Source organism: Anopheles aquasalis, chromosome 3, assembly GCF_943734665.1.
Source record: "Anopheles aquasalis chromosome 3, idAnoAquaMG_Q_19, whole genome shotgun sequence".
Lineage (NCBI taxonomy): Eukaryota > Metazoa > Arthropoda > Insecta > Diptera > Culicidae > Anopheles > Anopheles aquasalis.
In genome coordinates this window covers 49,645,009-49,661,048 of record NC_064878.1, presented here as the reverse complement: position 1 = coordinate 49,661,048, position 16,040 = coordinate 49,645,009, and the positions used below count along the sequence as shown (strand labels likewise).

At 45.2% G+C, this 16,040-nt stretch overlaps 1 protein-coding gene across 1 annotated transcript; it reads left to right on the top strand.

The window, feature by feature from the left end:
* Positions 1-3,015: 3,015 nt before the first annotated feature.
* LOC126576514 (membrane-bound alkaline phosphatase-like) lies at positions 3,016-15,681 on the top strand. The gene is made up of 6 exons (XM_050237821.1): positions 3,016-3,263; positions 4,150-4,284; positions 5,391-5,577; positions 6,696-6,868; positions 6,950-7,105; positions 14,497-15,681. Exons 1-6 carry the CDS (start codon positions 3,090-3,092, stop codon positions 15,265-15,267), a joined length of 1,596 nt encoding a protein of 531 aa, XP_050093778.1. The 5' UTR covers positions 3,016-3,089; the 3' UTR covers positions 15,268-15,681.
* Positions 15,682-16,040: the final 359 nt, after the last annotated feature.

Here is a 16,040-nt window from a genome sequence, read left to right as displayed (position 1 = left end):
TCTCCCTCTCTCCCTAATTTTTTCAGCCACGACCAAAACCGTTGGCAACGACCGTTGAGTGAAAAACAGCCGTTGCAACAGGGTGGATTCCAACCCGCTCACTCTTACGGGAACTCGTACTAGAGTGAGCGAGAGGGCCTTATTATTTACGGGCCTGCGGCACCAGGAGTCGAAGTATTTGAAAATCCGTTTTCACACGCGCTCTCTAGCGGTAAGCATGAGGGACTAGGATTTTAAAATTTCAATGGCCGTTTTTACAACGACTTCTACCGATCTTAGCGATTCTGCTAGCGAGATTAGCGAGCTGAAAATGATGATTTCTACTTTCTCATGTGGAAGCATACCAGAGGTAGCTTTGGGGGACTTTAATCGGTACTTATATGACAAAAAAACGCTTCTAAAATAAAATTATCGAACCATATTTCCCACTATCAGGGATGTAATAGCCTCGGGGATATCGGGAATGTAACAAAATGACCTTATTTGGAATGTAACAAATCGGTGTGAAGATCCTGATTCACGACAAACCAAAAATTTTCACGATTACAGTTCAATATACTTTAAATCATCAAGAAATAGTACGTATTCCAAAACGCTTATTGAGGTCAGATAGAAGAGGTAAGATAAGTTACATCTGTGGCACTAGCAACTCAAATAAAAGAATAACTTCAATCAAACAACCTCAAAACATAATCCATTCAGAACAAATCGAAAAAAAAAAATCAATACAAAATGGCTTAAAAAATCTGCTCTCGCTGTGGAAAAGCCCTGAAGCACTGAATAGAAACACTTTGTCTTGCTATTCCGGCCTCGGAACGTTCGTGAAAACGGTGAAAGGCACCAAGCGAATGGGAATGGGAACGGGGTGCCCATGACTTGCGCAATAAAGCCAACAACAATAATGCGAGGGTCGATACCGATGACGACGCTGATGATGACGATGATGATGATGAGAGCGATACAAGCAAGCGGAGACGCGGTTTGTGGCGAGAAAGTAGCCCAACAATCATCGAACCGCAGCTAGGCCTACTCCGTACACCGCACAACGATGCTTGGACCTTGCGAGATCGTGCTCAACGTGCTCGGTGACTGAAGTAGGTTCACGCCTCACGTGGAATATCTTGACAACGAAGAAAAGGAGGGTTGGAAAATTCGACAATTGAAGGCCCTGAGCACGAGGTCGATATCCGGTAGCAACGGAGAGAAAAACTCTGCCAACCTCGCGAAGAATAGGGTTTTCCGGAGAACCTTTTTGCTCCCTCTTCGACCGATTTCAACCCCAGCGCCATCGAAGCGTATACAGCGTCTTCTTTTGCTTTTCTTTGTCTGCTTTCCTTTTGCCAGAAAGGGGGAGTTGTATGGAATTAGTGGCGATGGAAACGCTTTCCCTGGAATGTTTCGTTGTTTTGCTTGGAGATAAGCTTAAGGGACACTTTGAACAGGAGAAGGCTTCTCTGGCAACCTTTTTCCTATCAAAAAATCTGTCTGCCGTCGGCAGAAGGAGTTTTCAAAATTCACCCAAAAAACACCAGGGTGCACCTTATTGATGGGCCATGAAATGGGAACCATAAAACGTGAAGCCTCACATCGAGTCTAAGCCGAACCCAACCAGTGCTGCTGTAACAAACACGGTGCGATTTCGTTAGAAACTACCAATAGAATCACTAACGAATGTGAGAGCCAAGGGTGATGTTTAGAAAATGGAGGAATTGAAGAACCACTTCGAGAAGGATATGTTCTTCTAAGGAAGAACAAAACGGGACGCCGCTTCATTTAAGCTCCTTATTATCTACTCTCTTAGTCAATAAAGCCATTTTTGCTGCGGAAGAGGTTCATTTAGTAGCGACGCTTAGTTGTTTGAGAACGCTACACAGGTTTCTGGGCAGAAGTTTTATCTTCTTTATATTATGCAATCAATCATCAATAAAATGATTAATGTCAATGTATCATAGCTAGCGTTCAATAACTTATACAATGTCAGTTTGTATATTTAATGTTTAATAACTTGTCCAAATCTCAATATTAAAAAAGCAATTTTAAACAATTAAAAAAATTAATAAATAAGAAAAGTTCTATTCCGAAGATTACCGGTACGTAAATAAAAAACAAAAGAAAGAATGAAACAAAAACCTGCTGTTCATTAAGTTAGCACCCAACATAATTATGCTAGGCTACCCTTAAGAGCAGATTCTTCGAGAACAAGGTCATTGCCTGCGCAATCATACGAATTGCATCATTTCCCCAGACGATTGACCGGCGATAAGTTCCTTTCGCTGGCTTAACAACAACAAACCAGGCCATGCTCGATGTAAAATCAGCGAACTGCACAATCATTCCATGCTACCAATGATCGGCATCCGCGAGCTGCCGCGTCTGTTGTTATCTGCTCGCACAGCGACTGAACGATACAGCACCGTCCGATAACGTCCCATTTGTGCGAAACAATCGTATCCCGGTTTAGCTGCTCTGCGTCCATCCAGCACCGACTGGCAACCGAATTGAATGTGCCGCACGAGTGATCGAAGTGCACCGTGGCGATACTTTACGGCAGTCCATTATCGGTTAGGTGCCGTGCGCAAAACTCGCCCCAAGCACGAGCATCGGTGCTTTGCACACGGCACGCATGAAATACTTCCTACAGCCGACCGATACTGGCTTAAGTTACCCGAACTCGGGATGCGCGACGGCATTCGAGCAGATTCTGGAGACGGGTTGTGTGCCCTCGTGGACGAGATGAATGCTGTTGGAGCATCGGGAACTCCTTTAACATGCCATGCTCGATCAACCGGCTTGCTCTTTTTTGGTTATTTTTCAGGGTTTTTTTTGTACATTTTCAATCAGTAATGTCGTTCGTCCAATCGTTATCAACGTAGCCCATATCAAGAGGAACCCAATAATGATGCAACGGCCCACCCCTGTCCTCTCTGATACCCCTGATGCTCATTCAGCTGCTTAACAAGCTTATCAGATGCCTATAAAATGGAGCAGCTTACCTGAGGAGTACGGCCAGTTGGTGCCACGATTCCGTTGACCTACCATCGCGTGCGAGTGAAGTGCAGTTTCAAGTTCACCAACATCCCACCATCAGGATGTCTCTTCCATTAACTAACAGGATCGGTCTGGCCACCGCCAGTCTCGTGTTGCTCCTTGGTTGCCTATCAATAGCAACAATCAATGCACACGAGGAGCACGATGCCCACTACTGGAAGCACATGGCACACAGCCTGCTGTTCGAGAAGAAGGACTACACGATGCAGAAGATTGTAAATATCCCCGGTGGCCGGTGTGCACCGTGCGTTTAGCGTTTTAGTTCATCTGATAGTCTAGTTAGTAATCAGGTGATGTTGCAATCGCATTGAGCATAGCTCGTATCATTGCTGTGGACCTACATCAACAGAAAAGTGAACGTGACGGTCCTATCGGTTGTCTTATCAAACGCTCGAGGCCATCAATCAGCGATAGGCGGTCAGATTGCTTGATCCAGTTTCAAACCCGTGGCCAAAAATCGTACAGTAGTCGGTCGGCTGATAGCGTTCGTTAGATCCAACGTAATGCAGTGTGCCGATGATCGAATTCATTCGACAACAATGTTGCATTTATCTCGCGTATTGTGCCGCGTTATCAGTAGCATTTGGCAATATCAATGGACCGATGGTGCACCGGTTTTCTCTTGTATTTTTTTAAACCGAAAAGCATCGTGAATGATTCGTGCGAGCGTGGCAGCTGATGGTACCGAGGTATCGTTTCGGTTATGTAGTGCTAATGTGCCAAAACTGATCAGTGAACAATCGTTTATATATGACCAAATCGATACACGGTATCGTCAGCTGAGCTTTCGTCGAAAGTTTTATGTTTTCGTCACGAATTTTGCAAATTTCTTCGGGTCTTTTCTTACAAAACAGTGTGTCTGCAAGCATCATTGTACAGTTAGGAGCTTGTTTTTGAACGCAATTAAAACAAAGAAGCGTCTAGCAATAAGTTACCAGTTACCTTACAATCTAAAACGATTTACGAACATATAGCAACCGGAATTACCGACTAACTCATTGGATCCCTTTTGTTATCCACTTTTCCGCAAACACCATTCATCTTCGTGGCGCAACATGGCGGAACGGACCGACCTTCTTCCGGTGCGGGGTGTGAGCGCAGAACGTCGCCAAGAACATCATGGTGTTCGTCGGTGCCGGTATGTCGCAGGCAACCGTCACGGCCGCACGCTCCTACAACGGTGGCGACAATGCAACGCTCGCCTTCGAGAACCTCAAGTGGAGTGGCAATGCACGGGTAAGTCTCACGGTAGCAGCTCGGAGAAGCAACCAAGCTCCATAATGTCAGCTCGATCCGAGGATAACAAAGAAGGAACAGCAAATGGATGCGCAATAGCGTTGAGAACAACAACCGGTGCGTGCACCTGACCGTAAGATGCCGTAAACAGTTTAACGTTGACTTCGATGGACAATATGCTGCACGGAGGTTGATTGTCCTGGCCATGACCACACCGTTTCGATAGTCAAAGGGCTTGCTCTTGTGCCAACACTATAATACATTGACAAACGACTGGCTGTCTATTGGAGAGAAGTGATGCAGTTTACTTCCATAACATCATTAACAGATATCGATCTTACTCTTTAGAAGAGAAGCTACTGTTGAGAGATTTAAATGAATAGGTTACTAAGCTCTCAACGTGCCTCTAGTAGACTATTGTTTTTGAAGTATCTTGGTCGTTTGTCTTCTCTCGCCAAGCGTCACGTTCTCCCTAAAACTCCAAACGCAAGGAAAAAGTAAAGAAATGATGGAAGTGAAAATCGGAAAATGCAACCACCCGGCATACTGTCCCTTTAATTTCGTTGGTCTAGGCCACAACCATGCAGTCATGCTTGGCGAACCGCAAAAAAGCCGGCGTACAACATGATTACCGGGGGCGAGCGAAAGAAACGCTGCCCGTAGAGTGGACTACCAGGGTGGGAAAATCCGTAGTTCCGTAGGACGATGAAAACGGTGTAGGTGGAGTAGAAGGGTGAGTTCTTCGATGACACGTTAGCGTGGGCAGAGCGTGGAAGGTAAAAGGCCCCGTTCGGCTGTTGTGTTCACTTCGTTTATTGATTGGAAGCGTATTGCTGCGTTCTTTTTTTGTTCTGGCAAACGGGGTGCGTGTGGTATGTATTCGCATGATTTGTAGCGTCCATCGTGCTCCGTTCCGGTTGCCGTACCATCGCCACCGAGTGTAATAAATTGGCCACTTAGTCCTTGTGGCACTTCTTTGCCTCAAAATCGTCTTCAGTCCACGAGACCCATCTCATCCCCCCAATGTGTGCGCTTTTCCGATTATTTATTTACCGATTTTCGACCTGTTTTCCCTCTCCCTTTTCTCCTATCGGCTGGACAAACAGACGTACTGCGTGGATAGCCGAGTCCCGGACAGTGCCTGCGCCGGGACGGCCATCCTGACGGGCATCAAGTCGAACTTTGGTACGGTGGCGACCGATCCGACGGTCAACCGGGGCGACTGTACGCTCGATCCGGCCAAAAAGCTGGCCTCCATCGCCAAATGGGCCCTCGAGGCGGGCAAAGCCGTTGGTAAGTAAATGGGGTGCAAGGTGGTGCTGGGAGTCATGATTTATCACAGCCAGAGGGCACATACGATCGAAGCGTCCATTATTTGTGTCCGCGCCTTCGTTCAATTACCTTTTTATCGTCTAGACGAGTGTCGGTGTACAGGGATGATGTGTGACCAGGGCGGGGCTGTTTGTGTTTTTGATCGAATTTGCATACAGACCAATCTTCCGTGAGCATCTGCAACGAGGCGAGCAAAGGAAGAAAGTGCTTTAGTTGGTTAGTTTTAGAAATAAAAGTTCATTGGACAAAGAGGATTTGCTAATGGATCAGGATAGTTAAATCATCTTTTTTGAATTCATTCTTAGAAGAGGCAATTACCTCTTTTCAATTTTCCTGACCTCTTTAATTCCTATTATTTGATGGGAATTGGCAAATAGACAAATTAATTGTAGAGGCATTTAACAACTGTTTCCTTATTTTTATTACAAGTTAAGCTGGATCGTTTTGAATCTGAAATCCGATCCGGGATTAAGTAAATTTAATATAAAAAAGAACTTTTAAATTACTGCAGTACAGTTCAGAGATGAGAGCTGGTCAATGTTCGTCCTACAAACGTCCACGAACGAAGCTAAAAAGAAAGTGTTAACACCACTTTCTCCATGTAATGTATGAGATTGATTGGCCTACTTTAGCTAACGCATGACGGCTTAGAGTCTCCAACAGTTTCTCTTGTCTGGTAGTGTTGGCAAACATTAAATACTACCTTCATACGACCAACCAGCTGACATTCACCGCGATTAAAGTGCTTGGAAAAGGATTTCCCCGCGAGTTCCCCACATCGCATTTGCTCTTTAAACCGGAAAGGGCATCGCGGAGACCTCACGAACGGACAAAAGTTGAATAAATCCCATTCAACCCAAAAACCCTCTCACCAAACCTAACCTCAATCTGGAGCTCGCAAACCACACCGAGCACCACCACCAGCAGCTGGACTGCTTTTAATTTAGCCAGCCAGCGAAACTTTGAACCACAAACAGCCACCCAATGCTACACAATGAACTGCCAACCCCTTGAACCTGAAGTAGAAGCTCATTTGTTGTCTTGCCCTTCTGCTGAACCATCCTTCTCCCTCCCGACAGGTTTCGCGACCACTTCTCGTGTCACATCCGGTTCGAGTGCGGCCCTGTACGCCAACAGTCCGGACAGTCGCTGGGAGAACGATGCGGATGTCAGCGCGGCCGGGTGTAACGTGGCCAATGTGCCCGACATTGCTCAGCAGCTAATCCACGGTGATATCGGCAAGCACTTTAAGGTAAGCGAAAAGGGATGGCGGAGGAAAGGTTCCGGTCTGCCGAAAGGACGTTATTCAAACTTTTCTCACAAATTTCCTCAGGTGATACTGGGCGGTGGACGGAAGCAGTTCATACCGACGACCGAAACAGACAGTTCCGGTGGCCGTGGACTGCGGACTGATGGCAAGAACCTAGTGCGCGAGTGGCAACAATCGAGGGGTACCGGTGGAGCGAACGCCACCTACATTACCACCGCGGTACGTATCACTAGCAGACGCATAGAGTTTTATTCTGGCACGAGATTTTCACCGGAGACCGGGCCAGGTGCACTCATCGACCGGAAGTGATTAGCATCTCCGGGGCCTGACTCAATAGTCCATTAACTTGGTGTGATGTGCCTCAAGACACCACCCGGAAAAAAGGGTCCCATCGGTGGTTGTTTAAGACCCTGCGCGAGACCAGAACCGATTCCGATACTGTGTTCCGGCATCCCGTCCCGAAATCGAGGGTCTTCCATGCTCTCTCGCTCACTTTATGGGTGTTGATCGGATGGTTTTTGGGATGGTTTTATTTTTGGAAACGGCTCACAATTTATGCTCCGTAGCATTGGGTGTGGCAATGCGTTGCTTGTTCCCGTGGGTAGTTTTCAGTGGCCCGAGGGGTTTGCTCCAACGCCCAGTCGTATTGGAGTATTTATTGCGGAACGCGCTTCCCGGCCAGAGTGCACCAGTTGTTCACACTCTAAATATATTTCCTTGCTTTATGTTCTTTCGAAATAGTGTTCCCTTTACGGGCATGTTGTGTTTCTTAAAAATTATAAAGAAATCAACATGAAACGATTCAGCCAGGAAAATCAAATCGATGGAGCTGGAATTAGTTCTGTTTTCTCCATTTTAGAGAATATTCATTTCAGTAGGTTTTGTGCTAATTGGTACAACAGTAATTTTCTTTATATTGCTAAGCTTTTTAGACACTTATTTTTTTATTTTCTTATTTAGTATTTTGTTATATTCAACTGGATGATCCAAGCAAAAATTATAGTAATAACCAATCTATTGTTCTTTATTCTACACGCTGTTTTATTTTGTAGGAAGACAAACAATGCATAAATATGCTGACGACAGTGTTTTTTTGTATATTCAAACTTTCATAAGTGTAAATGAGTAGCATTCAATTCCAGAGCAGCTAGTCACGCACACGAAATAATGAACTGCGAGCAGCAATAAACAGAGCCATGTTAGCCCATAAATCACAAGCATATGCTTTCGCTTGACCATCAGGCTGTAATGGCACGACACGCACCATTAGTGCACCTAATGTGTGCCGTCTGTTCCTGTAATTGCTCTTGAACGATGCAAAAGCCCATTGTTCTATGTTTAGTTCAATCTCAACTGAAATGGTTTGCTCAGAAGCATTTTGCATGCTGGAGAAATTATTATAAAAAGAACAAAGTAAGGCTTAAGGAATGGTCTTTTTACCTTAAGGCATGATCTTTTTAAGAATGTGTTGCTGATATGTTGGTTTTAAACATACAAATGAAACCACGGCCCTACGAATGTTCCACTTTGAAATATTTTTGAGTGGTAATATGATGTTTCGGAACATTTATGCGAACAAACTGCCATCACTTCAGAACTCGCTAAAGTACAACCTTCTCGCTATGCTTATCAGAAAGGTACTTCCTCGAAATGCTCAACTCAATTCACCCATCGCACTCTCTCTCCCTCTGTCCCTGACACGCATTGCACCATAAATCAGCGTCAAAACGGAGGTCAGCTTGGTCACCAGACGCAGCAGCACCACCAGCATTAATTGGTTAAACTCTCGGTACCTTGCCCGCCGGCAATAATTTATCCCGTTTTACCCGACATACCGTCCCGACGGTCGCGGGTGCATCTCAATTTGCGCGACAATCCTTCCGCCCCATTCCAATCCCGTCCGATGCAGCTGTCCGGTGACCGCATCCAATGGGGAAAAAAGGCAAGATAAACACTCAATTTTGGATGAAAAACTCGGCAAACGCCTTGCGTCCGATCGGTTTGAGCAAGCCTTCATCATAATCCACATAATCCACCGGGAGAGGTGGACAAGTCTGGATGTTCCGGGGATGGGGGGGGGGGGGGGGCAGAGAGAGGATGGCCGTTGGGATGGACCGCTTGTTTGGGTTGTGGGGGAGCAGCAGAAGGAAAAGAATGAAGCGAAACATCGCTCGAGCACGAACCGATCGTTCGACTTCTTGTGGATCACTCCTCCTGGAGGGTAACCGTGGCGCCCTGCGTCCGGTGGGGTACCCGTAGTGCACACATGCGGACACACAACCACGGCACGAACGGAGGGAATAGTTTAGTGAATTGATTTATCGTCCAGCAAGTGTGTGCGCGCCCGGTCCGGTGTAAAATGGCTGACATAAATCATTCGTTGCCGCCGCTGCCGCCGCGAACGTCAATTGCCGCCGTTGCAGTGGCGAACGATGATCTCGCACAGGCGGGACCGGGACCACAGTGGGCTGTCCGGAATGAGGAGAACACGCAAGGCGCACACCCAAGGGACGCGTAACACGTCCGCAACAGAAGCAGACACGAAAAACGGGGGTCCTCGGACCTCTTGCGGCACTTTGGGCGTTGCTTCGTTGGCCATCTGAAGGAACTAAGAATTCGCGAATTTTCTTTGGAAACCTTTCGACCACTGTGCCACATTGAGATAAGCATCGATGGCCCCAGTTGCGAACTCGGTGCAAGAGGTGAACTCCACGAACGAACGGACCAGCGAACCCCGCCGGACTCCTTTGATGCGCGCATGACGTTTCCGATCGTCACGTCGCCGTTGCTGCGGGTTCCTCTTCCCTTCTTCGTGGGACTCGGATACGCAATTTGACAATCGATAATGTGGCATGGTGTGGCCGGGGGTGGAAAGGAACGGTGGAACCGTTTGAGACCACTCGGTTCTCCGTTGCATCCTCGTGGCAGCGTTATGAGCGCGATAAAAATTCCTCATTTTAGATTCGATCGATTACGATTCGAAAGGTTGTTTGGTGTTCGCATCGATCCCAGCGAGCGTTTGGGACCGCTGTGAAATGGCCAAGTAATGTGGATCATTTGTATGCGCTATTGAGTTCAATAAAAGCCGATTCTGCGGCGAAAAGTGGACAGGCGCCTCGTCCCGTCGCTGGTGCGCTGGTAATCTTTATTTGAAAAAAAAGATGATAAGCACCGCCATTCTGCTCTGATCCGATTTCCGATTTAACAGACTCGTGTGGGTTTAACATGATCGCGTGATTTGTTTTCAAAGTGCATTGTTGGTTGACGGTTGCTGGTAAATGGTTTTATGAAGAAACGAAACAAATTAAAAGGGCTGAGGTCACGGTTTTGTTGTGCTTAAAAAAGAGAAAGCATTCAAAGATTAGATAGTAAGCACACTTTTTATCTTTCGAAGTGCACTGTGTTTTTTTCCAGTTTCTAATATCTTTTTAAGATATTTTCTGCCATTTTCGTCTGTAGCCGTTTCATCTTCTGGTCTTCTAGATTGTTAGAATCTTTTATGCTTTCGTCGCTAATGTTGAGCAACATTTAAAATATGAGCATCTATGTTTTTTTTAAACAAAAAACCACCTTTTGTAAAGATATAATACTCGATATTAGCCTTTTTGGAATGACAAAATTGCCTCTCTCCTTATTACAGGAGAATTTAAAGCGTGCAGTACATATGCAGCGCATATTATTGCTGAGAGCATGAACTTTAGCTCATCTTATCGTTCTATCCTGTTAGAACGATAAGATGCTAGATGTTTGAAATCTTCAATAAAAGGCAATAAGTAATAAAAGTATTAAATTCTTGCACAATAGTTCAATCAGTAGCATTCACTCTATCCAAATACTAAATTTAATGAAACTTTGCATCCCGGCCACAGGAAGCATGAAAATATACAGCTAGTATAATGTACCCTTGTTTTCATGGTTCGAATGCTGGTCTAATAATTAATAAATACATTAAAATACAGTTACCAGCGTACTTACCATTCGAAACGCTATCGCAATTATGATCGCACTGTTATAAGCTGGCGAACCTAATCCCCTCGTGATGCGTTTTCGCGCTTTTATTACACACGACCAGCCGGGGATCGAGCAAAAATAAGGGTCGTGAACTGTTTCATTTTTTGTTGTAGTAAAATTTTCCAATAAAATTCCACATCCTCCCCGCCACGAAGATACGAGTCATTAAAGTTGATCATCATCATTAATTAACGGTATTAAAGTCCGGCGATTCCGTGCGATTCTATCGTCCGCCGGCATGGCCTGGCGTGGGATGGTTTCACATATTCGCCCAAACCGCAAAACCCCTTCGTTTATTGAGACATAAAATCTGGCGCCGTGTTGGCGAGTCGGTGAGTCGCGAGAAGAGGCGAAACGCTTTGGCGTCGGACACCGCGACACTCCGCGTGTGTGCCGTTCATGCATCGTGAGGAGCATGAGCAAGTTAGCCAACACTGGCTGGCCGGCCGGCCACATGCGGTGCGTCTGCATTGCGGTGAAATGGTGCTAAAGGGGTTCACCTGTCGCCACCGACGCTGCCACAGTGCCGTGCAATTGGGATTAGAACACAGCAAAACGATTAAATAAAAGTTGGCACACGAAACCGATGCGATGCTGATGCAAATGTGTGACCGTACGCTCGAGGAGGTGGTACTGGTGGCAATAATCGTATTTTTGTCGCGCTGAATCGATTCCAATTCATTTGATACCAAACACCAGTCAGCCAGCCAGCCAACCAGCCAGCCAACCGGACGGCAGACGCAAAAGTGCAAAAAATAAGAGAAGCTCGTTAGAGCCAGTATGCCGCCGTCATACGGTCGAAAGCGAGGCGAGGTGAAGACCGCGTTGGAGACAATTCTTTTAAAAGCTTTTCATTAAACCCCTTTTTTTGCTAGAGTCACCACAGAGTAAAATCCAAGCATATCACAAGGTCTGGCGTTAGAAGTGGGGTTACTATAAAAAGAAAGACGGAACTAATCTCTGGATACGCTTTAAGGGTTTCGTAAGTGAATTGCTTAGAGCTGGCAGAGCTTTAATGGATTGGCATAAACCAATCTTCTGTGTCCATCTGATGGTTTCAAAGTGTGCAATTAGCGACAGTATTTTAGCTTCTTTCTAATGGAAATGAGTAGTTTTGGAACTGAAAACATTCACGTGTCCTATGTTATGCTTCTAGGAAGACCATCAAGTAGAAGATCATTCTCGTGAGCATTGATTAACTAAACGCACAACGTTTTGTAATGCTTTTGGCGTGGTTCTGTTCGTATTTGTAGAAAAACTTGAGTAAATACCAGTTTTAAATGAAAATTTTAACGCACAGTTACTTGATTTAAAGCAACAGTTCAAAACGAAATATCTCTTGTAGTCTTTAAATTGCATTCTTGGAGTACTCATGATAAGAAATCTTATTTTAGATGCATTGATGCATATTGTTGCCAACAATTTCCGATCGTATTCCATTCATAGATACCTTCTTTACCTTTAGACATTGTATTGTGTATTGTACTCTCTGCTAACGAAATAGCGTCTTTATTCTTCTGAAATCGGAATTGAACTGAACTTGGACTGACATGAACTGAACTCTCTTACACATACTAACGCGCACCCGTCGCGCGTTCACACATACATAACACATTGTTTAACCATTGTTTCGTTTTATGATGAGTTGAAATCATTAGTTATCATGCGTTTGCTGTGATTTGTCTAATGCAGCTTCAGAATCCTTCAACGTTGGCTGCGCTCCTTCATATAACCCAAGTTCTTCTGGACGGTTTCAACCAAGCCAATAAAGCTTATCATCATTGAATGATTGCGCTAACATAACAAGACGTCAGAGAATGCATTATTGTTTCGCAAACAATCTCAGATACAATTACTTTCGTAATGATGATGAAGATGTTCGTTCTGGTTCCCGTTCCCGACCGCCGATAACTTGCAACAAGCGTTTCCAATAAATCAATCGATCGCTAGACATCGTCCCCCGGCCGAAACCTTCTCACAGGATCCCCAATTTCGGATACTGTCAGCATGACACGTTGACTTGTGCTAGTGATTCCATTTAGCGCCCTCACGATTCATTTGCTACCAACGTTACACGGTTTGGTGAGGTACCCGTTTTCCCCCTGGAGTGTGATGTTGCCGAGCCGTAAGACTCGCCAGAGAAGCGTCGTCAAGTTTTAATCACAATTTTAAATATTTATTAAATTCACTCCTCACTTTGCCCCGTCCGCGCACCAACCACACACCCTTTGCGGATGTTCCTCCCGTAGAAAATTATTGCAATTTTCATATCCTTCGCATTATGTGAGCGAGGCGGATGTGGCGAAGGTGAAGGGGTGCTTCGGAGCACTGTTTGCCGCTCCATCAGCCACGGTTAGGCCACGGCAGCTCGGTAGGGGCTACAGCAAGTACCGAGAAGCACTGGACCAAGGAACGGCGTCCCCGGGAACAGCCATTACTTGGCAGCCTCTCCCTCGCTCATCGTCGTCGACGTTTAGGTTGTTTAATTTGATTTCCAATCCCATTTAGAGGCAATAACGGCGCGCTTGTTATCGTTCTGTCCCTTGCCATTTGCAGGGCGGACGACGAGACGGTGCGGCACTGTTACAGCATCGTGGTGAGCAAGGATGGAGGGTTTGCAACGGACGGATAGAACCTTTTTGGCAGCGGAGGGGTTCCGGATCTTCCGGTAGATTAGTTCGGGTTTTGTTCGTTCGCAAACCGGGGATTTGCTTTCTGAAGTTGTTGTTTCGCTTTTTGGGCCGAACGCGTGAATGGCATAACATTACGCCATCGGTGATTTTGTTGAATGATGTGCAGATGTTGTGTTTTGATAACGGTTGTCGATCAGATCGCAAACACTTCTCTAATCAGCATTCATTTATCTGCTCCTGAGTTCAGTACACATTCACTATTTTTTAAACCGATATTCATTGGCGATCGTAAACTATACCTTTAAAATACTTTTCAAATTGTATGAGAAACCATTCCACGGTTTCTAAAACCTTTCAATGAACAATTAAATTATTTCAAGAACTAAATTACGAACACTTCGGTTGAGCTATCTTTTAAAAGCATACACTTTTTCACTAAATAAAGTGTTTTACCAGTACTTTCCGCCAATATTGTATATTTGTGCACGAAATTAGCCATTTTGTGCTATGTAAAAGCATCAAATGTAATAATAAAATCACATATACGTGACTACACTTCAATAGTCCTATAGAGATTTGCATTTTTTAGGATTTTTCAGCAAGATTAATGCAAAATCGAGATGCAAATACCGGTCAAACTGATGCAAAGGTTGATATTTAGTTAGAGCATGTGATAAATACGTAGTTTGGAGTCTTCAGGAAGCGGTTATGACCCGAAACCTTCTCACAGGAAGCACTTATAACCCAGAAAAACTCTTGTCTATTTTTATTGTTCCTCTAAAACTATAACCAAGTAATATTCTTGGCATTATCATAAGTATTTATTCAAACTGATTTCAAATTCTATCTAATCTCTTCTCTAAAAAGTATACCAGCTATAGTTTTAGACCTATTGAAAAACAGTTTTCAAAGAATCAAAGATTAATCGTGTTGCTTCTTTTCTCTCTCTCCCAAAAACCACCACAGAGCGAGCTGGGCAGTCTGGACACGTCGAAGATCGATTATCTGCTCGGACTGTTCGATTATGACCACTTACCGTTCAGTGCGGACTTTGATGGCCAGCAGAATGTGCCGACACCCCGGTTGGTCCAGATGGTCCACTACTCGCTGGAGATGCTGCAGAAACCGGAGCATAAGGAGGGATTCCTGTTGTTCGTCGAGGATGGCAACATTCGGCGGGCACACCAGCATAACAAGGCACGCAAAGCACTGGAACAGGTGCGCCACTACGCATCCGCCTTCAACATGGCGAAGATGATGGGCAGCGAGCAGAATACGCTCTTCATCTCGATGAACGACATCGGTAGCACACTGTCCCTGCCCGGATTTCCGGCGCGTAACTCCGATATGGTATCTGCTTCGGCCGGAACCAGCGATGCTGATTCGTTGCCCTACCTCGGGCTATCGTACGCCACCGGACCATCGTATTCCAGCTTTTATCGCACGGGCCAGGGTCGTCTTGATCCGGTGAGTGTGGTCGAAGGGACGACCAATGCCCACGAGCGCACCTGTCCGGCCTCGGTACCGATGGCGGAAGGCGTCGATGGAGGTGAGGATGCGACCGTTTATGCTGCCGGTCCGTGGGCTTTTATGCTTTCCGGTGGCTACGAGCAGCATTTCATTGCCCATACGATCGCTTTTGCCTCGTGCATGGATGGTGCGTGTGATGGTGCGGCCTCCATCACCATTTCCATGGCTGCATTGGCCGCCGTTTTCTTGACCAAACTCTTTGCCTAACAACGCACTCTGCAATGACTGTTGGTAATCGTTGCCTGTGGGCGATGCGACTGAGACCGGGTTCCACTTGTAGCACGCAAAACCAACGAAACCAAGCGACGGATCGATGTGGTCCCGCTTGCGAATGGAAGTAGTTTTGGAATAAAAAAAAATAAATAAAACAGATGCCAGTGAGAAGCATATTGAATTAGAAGCAGAAAGCTGAACTATTCGATTTTATTAGACTATTAAAGAAATGGTTTCATGTGTTAATGTCACCATCATAGCTACAAAATGGCTACTACTATCTTTGCTGAAAAAAAATTGACGATTCAGTCCGCTTGGCATTTTGCATTTCACTTTATTACAATTGTTACTCTTATGTGGTGTAATTTGAGCTGAATGAGAAAAATATAAAGAGATAAAATGTCTAAATGATCTTTTCTGAATTCGTAGTGTAGTAGTTGGGGGTTAAAAAAAGCGATTTTTCTTTAAACATACTTACCATATTTTATTGCTTGTTGAATGCACTATCGCTGGAAGAAGGAATGCATTCACCGCTGCTTCGCCAACTGTTCAAACATTCGTCAATGATAACATGCGGTGCGTGTGCACAATCAGCACCGCAAACCGGTCAGGTTGTCCTCCGTAAAAACCGGTCTCGACGCGAGTCGTCAATCGGAACGATCAATTACTTTACTATTCACCACTATTATGGATGTGTGTCAATCATAAATGCTTTTGAGTTTCTCTTCTGCTACTGAATCTGATTTTGAAATGATCTCAAAACCACA

Excerpts from the sequence above, each read along its gene's own strand:
- LOC126576514 (XM_050237821.1), top strand. The coding sequence starts at position 3,090 with ATGTCTCTTCCATTAACTAACAGGATCGGTCTGGCCACCGCCAGTCTC. Across the intron at positions 4,285-5,390 it reads AGTGGAGTGGCAATGCACGG|ACGTACTGCGTGGATAGCCG; the intron begins GTAAGTCTCACG and ends CTGGACAAACAG. Across the intron at positions 6,869-6,949 it reads ATATCGGCAAGCACTTTAAG|GTGATACTGGGCGGTGGACG; the intron begins GTAAGCGAAAAG and ends AAATTTCCTCAG.